This window comes from Triticum urartu, chromosome 6A (assembly GCF_056163025.1).
Source record: "Triticum urartu cultivar PI428250 chromosome 6A, HENAU_Tu73, whole genome shotgun sequence".
NCBI lineage: Eukaryota > Viridiplantae > Streptophyta > Magnoliopsida > Poales > Poaceae > Triticum > Triticum urartu.
In genome coordinates, this window is record NC_141878.1 from 537,341,550 (window position 1) to 537,346,977 (window position 5,428).

At 48.4% G+C, this 5,428-nt stretch overlaps 1 protein-coding gene across 1 annotated transcript; it reads right to left on the reverse strand.

Annotated features, from left to right (window-relative positions):
- Positions 1-744: 744 nt before the first annotated feature.
- LOC125542524 (uncharacterized) lies at positions 745-4,960 on the reverse strand. The gene is made up of 7 exons (XM_087528670.1): positions 3,501-4,960; positions 2,559-2,598; positions 2,399-2,475; positions 1,960-2,054; positions 1,649-1,716; positions 1,460-1,567; positions 745-1,372 (listed from the first exon to the last, which is right to left on the reverse strand). Exons 1-7 carry the CDS (start codon positions 4,735-4,737, stop codon positions 973-975), a joined length of 2,025 nt encoding a protein of 674 aa, XP_087384796.1. The 5' UTR covers positions 4,738-4,960; the 3' UTR covers positions 745-972.
- Positions 4,961-5,428: the final 468 nt, after the last annotated feature.

Consider the following 5,428-nt stretch of genomic DNA (forward strand, 5'->3'; position numbering starts at 1 on the left):
TGCTCCACCTCAGCGGTACTGCCGCGCTAGAAGAGAAGAGGTTGGGGCTGGGACCCAGAGCGGTACTACCGCGGAGGCAGGGCGGTACTACCGCTCGCAAGCAGCACTACCGCCACTACTACTGCAGCTAGTACCGTAAAACCCGACACGAGAAAATGCGCACTCGAGTCGAGGCGGTAGGAGCACGGAGCCACAGCGGTACTGCGACTGAGGCCATCCAGCGGTACTACCGCTCGGAGGAGCGGTACTACCACTTGCTGAGCTTCAGCCGTACTACCGCTATACTGCAGCTAGTGCCGTAAAACCCGACACGAGAAAATGCGCACTCGAGTCGAGGCGGTAGGAACACGGAGCCGCAGCGGTACTGATGCTGAGACCATAAAGCGGTACTACCGCTCCGAGGAGCGGTACTGCCGCTTAGTGAGTCTCAGCGATACTACCGCTGTGGCCCGCGGTACTACCGCTGGGTCCAGGAAAACACGCATAGAGGAGAAAAGAGGAGCACCAGAGAGACGGAAAGAAACGGTGGGTGAGAGAAGAACGTGTACGTGTTGATTCCACCCAAACCATACCGAAGCAGATCCCCTCTTGGTAGTACGGTGACTACTACAAAACTTAGTCCACCAACAAAGTCACGAAGGAAGCTACACCGTCTTGAGTAGAGCGCCGAGGGGAAATAATCGTTTCGTGCCGAAGAATGAATATCTGAAAGAACTCAAAGCACCCGATTAGTCCGCAAATGCATTGTCATCAATCACCAAAACACCGTAGAGATAACTATGCCCTTACAAAGAAGGTATAGCAAGTATAGCTAGTACAACATACGGAGTATGTAGTACTACAATTAGGTGTCTACTAGGTAGCAGCAACCAGCACCTTCACATAAGCATCATGTCCATACATTAACGACGGCCGAAACCATAACTCAACATTCCATATACAATAAGCTTATGCTCCTACAGACATTCCCTATCAGTAAGATACCGGCTCCGTTACATAACGGCGGGAAGATGACATAACCACGACCATCGATATCAGCAAGCAGAGAGGCAGCAACCAGCCACCCGGGACCACCGCCTTTCCCCTTCGAGAATTACTGGGCTTGAATTTCCCTCGCTCCCACTTGCCAGGTGTATCCTTTGCATCGACCACAGCTCGTTGTTCACGGCTAGCTTTCCCCCATCTCCTGCGACGTTGATACCTCTCCTGATGAATGGGCTTGAATCTCACTTGCAGCCACCCATGGGCTGTATTCTTTGTCTCGATTGGCTTCTCACAAGTTTCAAATGTTGCCTTTGATCTTTTTTGGCCGCTGGCATCTCCAAGAAACCTTTCTTTTGGTATCAGTGTTGATGGCACAATTTGCGTGACGCTGAAACAATTGAACCAAGTACAAAATTAAGATCAGTAAAGGGCTCCTTTCAATAATAAAGAAGAGAGGTGACTTATTTTCTTGTACTTGTCCAAAGCTTGAACGACATCACTGATTTTGCTACGCATGGCTTCAACAGATGCTGATGGATCACTCGGTGATCCGTGTAGAGCCAAATCAAAATCTTCCAAAGCTCTAGTAAACAGCAAACATTATGATCAGATATAAAGGTAAGTTTATTTCACAAACAAATGCCTGGTTTCCTCATCTATATACCTTAGGCAAAAATCTACAGCCTTTGATGCAGCTTCATCTTGACCACTATGGGAAGCATATTTTACCATCTACATCATGATTTTCTTAGGATTCAGTCACATTAAGAATTCATAATATGAATATAAATAATTGCCCAAGAATGCTGAGAGCTCATAATTTGAAATCAAGCAATTGCTTTATAAACACGCTAGCACATCTGCCTACATAAACAAAACTAGAAACTTGACCACAAAGGGTTAGCAAAGAGATAAGGATACACTCATAACATGAAGCCCTGGACTATATCTGTGGGATACAATAACAGAACTTACTGGTCTGATACTGGAACGCAGAGATGATACTGGAGAAAACTGAAGTAATAATCTGCACGTGTAGTAAGTTGACCTCTCAATTTCCAAGCATTGATCTGCAATTGACCATACAGATGTGAATGTCCTGGTCATGACAGCCAATTTGCAAGAACATATATCTCCGGAGCTAATAATGCTATCACACAGGCAGCACTTGCTCAAGATTTTCACCAACTTACAGAACATCCAAATGAAGAGTGAGATCATATAAAATTTACAAGAATATTATACTTGACATGGGCAAGCATTTAGAGTAATGCTGCAGATTAAATTCAGCAGATATTCAGAAATTAATTGTAGATCAACGGTCCAGACATGCACTTGGTGAATGTTGGCTGCACATCTACTATACCCAAGACAAATAAAGAGCGTATATCAAGAAGTCAGACTTATTAGTTACCAAGTTCTCGAAGCCAGTCTAGAGTCCACAGCACTTGCACCACACACTGCTTCACACTCCACCTGGCAACAGGCATCCTACAGAAGCAGCAGCATAAATTAAAAAGACATCATGCAAAAAAAAACACTGGAACAAGTAAAATTAGCAAAGTTTGAATTACCGCTTAGAGCACTTGTCCGCTGGATTATCCATGTCTGCCCCTGCAAAAGTTTGGACAAAGGAACAGTTAGGTACAAAAGACAGCGAAAGAAATACATATAACTTATCAATTGAGCAATTTTATTGCCTCCTTAGCAAATCATAGATCAATTTTTTGGTGGATACATCGTTGGATTGCTCTCATTTCTTCTAACGAATTATATCAGTGTGCCATAAACAGCATGCATAGCAAGGCCATCCTGCAGTGGTAATATGGTGTCTGAGGATGCGCGCAGGTTGGTCATCACACATGGTCAAAACAACCAGCAACATGAGATGAAAAGACGCGCCCTAGCAGATTGCTGTTATTAGTGGATTTTCAAGATAATTTGTTTATTTAATGCTGCATAAGCCACTTGAGGTTGTCCATATCCATTGATACTTTAATTTGGTTCATGGAACAGATTTGAATTATAGCACCAACAAATCGTTGTTTTTTCTGTTTGGTTGGAGGAACAGATGAGTCAGTTCATCAAGCCTCAGTTATCATAAGCGCTATGTGCTGACTAAAGTTAACTAGGTATGGGATCATCCCACAAAAAACAAAAAAATGGCCTCATGAATCATGATACACCTCGACTATCTTTGACAATATCAGCAGCTATTTCATCTTGCATACTTGCATCTGACCACGATATGAAACTTGAGCACATTTTTTAAAGTACGGGCTGCAGCTTCATGCATGTTTCTAACACATCAAAATGTATGAATCAAAACATGGGAAAACATAGTTAGATTTTAAGATTAATGAAGAGCAGCTAAAGTTACTGACCACGAACACTCCAATGTCCATAGCATCAATACTGAAACATTGTCCTAAGCACATATAACAAGCAGACAAGAAAGAATTCAAAAAATAAGACTGCTAGTTAAATCACGTGGGGGATAAAGATGGAAGAATCACCTGGGGTCATGTTGAGGTACTTGGGGAGGTCGCATGGACAGAACATTGCAATGTGGTAGTGGTCCTGTCCAAGAGTAATCGGGGCCATTGCTTCCACAGCTGCACATTCCATGTCAACTGCAATGGCCCAGGCAGTCTCGTCTTCAGCATTCACCTTGGCCATCATGTAAAAAAGATTGTCATCGTGGGTGCTCAGCACTGGGGCATAGAAAATCAGTTTCTGCAAGTCCAGTTTTTGGGTCTCGTCACTCCGCAGCTGAGGCAATAAAACAGAATAACTTTGGTCCACTGAGATTTTAGCAACATCAACTGTGGAGCAGAGCTCCCACTTGTTCCAAGAGATCTTCCTGTTCCACACATTGGCTCTCCAACCTTTACGGTTGGTCCTGACAAGAGGGTCATCAAATTCTATCTCGATGAATTTGAGGAGATCATCACAGCAGGCCACGTTGCAGTAATACTCCGAGGCACGGTAAGGAAGACCATCCTTGTCGAGAAAGTTAACCCTTGATTCGGGCAATGGGATGAATTCGATGACAGGATCCCCGTCAAACAGGTTCCCAAGGAGGAGGACACCCCGCAGGAGATCAACCCAGCCCAGTGAGCCTGCAACGGCGATATGCCTGTAGTACAAGCTATGGTGACAACACATGAGCTTGTCAGACTCGGATAAGTGCTGCAACGACAACCTGTGGCTGCTCCACTCCTGCGTTTCGGACGAATAGACGTGCGCATCAAACCGCCAATCGTCGTCTTGGGAGATCCACTGGCGGTCGAGGTAGGCCACGGCGAAGTGCTCGCCGTCGCCGCGGGGCAAGAGGCCGAACCGCCGTCTTCTGGGGACTGGAGAGTCCGGGAGCAGTTGCAGTGACTGCTCCCCTGAGGGGGCGGCTTTGTAGACGAAGTGGTGGGTGGAGCCCCTGATTGTGAGGCTGAAGAGGACGAAGGCGGCCCCGGCGCAGACGAGGGAGGGCGGCGCGTAGTCGTCGAAGGCGGAGGCGTGGAGGCCGGGGCAGTTGAAGGAGAAGTAGGAGGCGCCGGGCGGGTCGACGAGCCAGAAGGAGACCTCCACGGATTGGCCCTCGCTGGTCTCGCACTCGGCGGTGGTCTCGTTCCGGCGCTCCGAGAGACGCGGCTCCTCGCAGAGCAGGGCCCAGTCGGGGAACCGGGAGGTGGATCCGGCGGCGTTTGAGCCCATCAGGGCGGAGGGGTGGAAGGAGAAATCGGAGGGCGCCATGGATCTGCATACTGAGGTCGGACGAAACAGGCTAGGGCAACCAACAAAATTTGGGGAACCAGATCAGATTGCCTGTTGAACACGGGATTGGTCAAGTCGACAGGGGAAAGGTGGGTGGTGCTGGTGGTGGTGGTACGGAGGCGGGTCGGAGGGAGACGCAGGCGTGAATCGCCGGCACCGGCGCCGTCGATGCCGGGAACGAGCGAGCTTGGGGATTTTTCTTTTCTTTTCTTTGATTTGATTTGATTGGAGACATACCTGGCCAAACGGCCGGCCCGGCACGGCCCATCGTAATCGTGCCCGGTCTGTCACGGCCCGCCAGAGCACGATTACTATACGGCCGTGCCGTGTGTTGTCTCAAAAAAATGGGCCGTGTCGTGCCGGCCCACGTGTTGCGCCCTCAGGCCCAGACACGGCCCAGTTAGTAAATGGGCCGGCACGTTGGCCCGTTTAGCACGGTGGGCTGTATATTTTCAGTCTATTATTTGACACACTAAGCGTTTTTAATCTATTTTTACATGTTAGGCCATATATAAATGTATAAAAAAACTTAATTGGGCCGTGCCGTGTCGGCCCGCGTGCCCAGCCTCCAGGCCCAGGCACGGCCCAAGGCGTGCCGCGTGCCGGGCCTGGTCCGTTTAGCCCGTGTCGTGTCTGGCCCAAGGTGGGCCGTGCCCGCGTGCTCACGGGC

Coding starts and splice junctions, on each gene's coding strand:
- LOC125542524 (XM_087528670.1), bottom strand. CDS start 4,737: ATGGCGCCCTCCGATTTCTCCTTCCACCCCTCCGCCCTGATGGGCTCA. Junction 2,599..3,500: donor GTACCTCAACATGACCCCAG/GTGATTCTTCCA, acceptor AAACTTTTGCAG/GGGCAGACATGGATAATCCA. Junction 1,373..1,459: donor GTCGTTCAAGCTTTGGACAA/GTACAAGAAAAT, acceptor CAATTGTTTCAG/CGTCACGCAAATTGTGCCAT.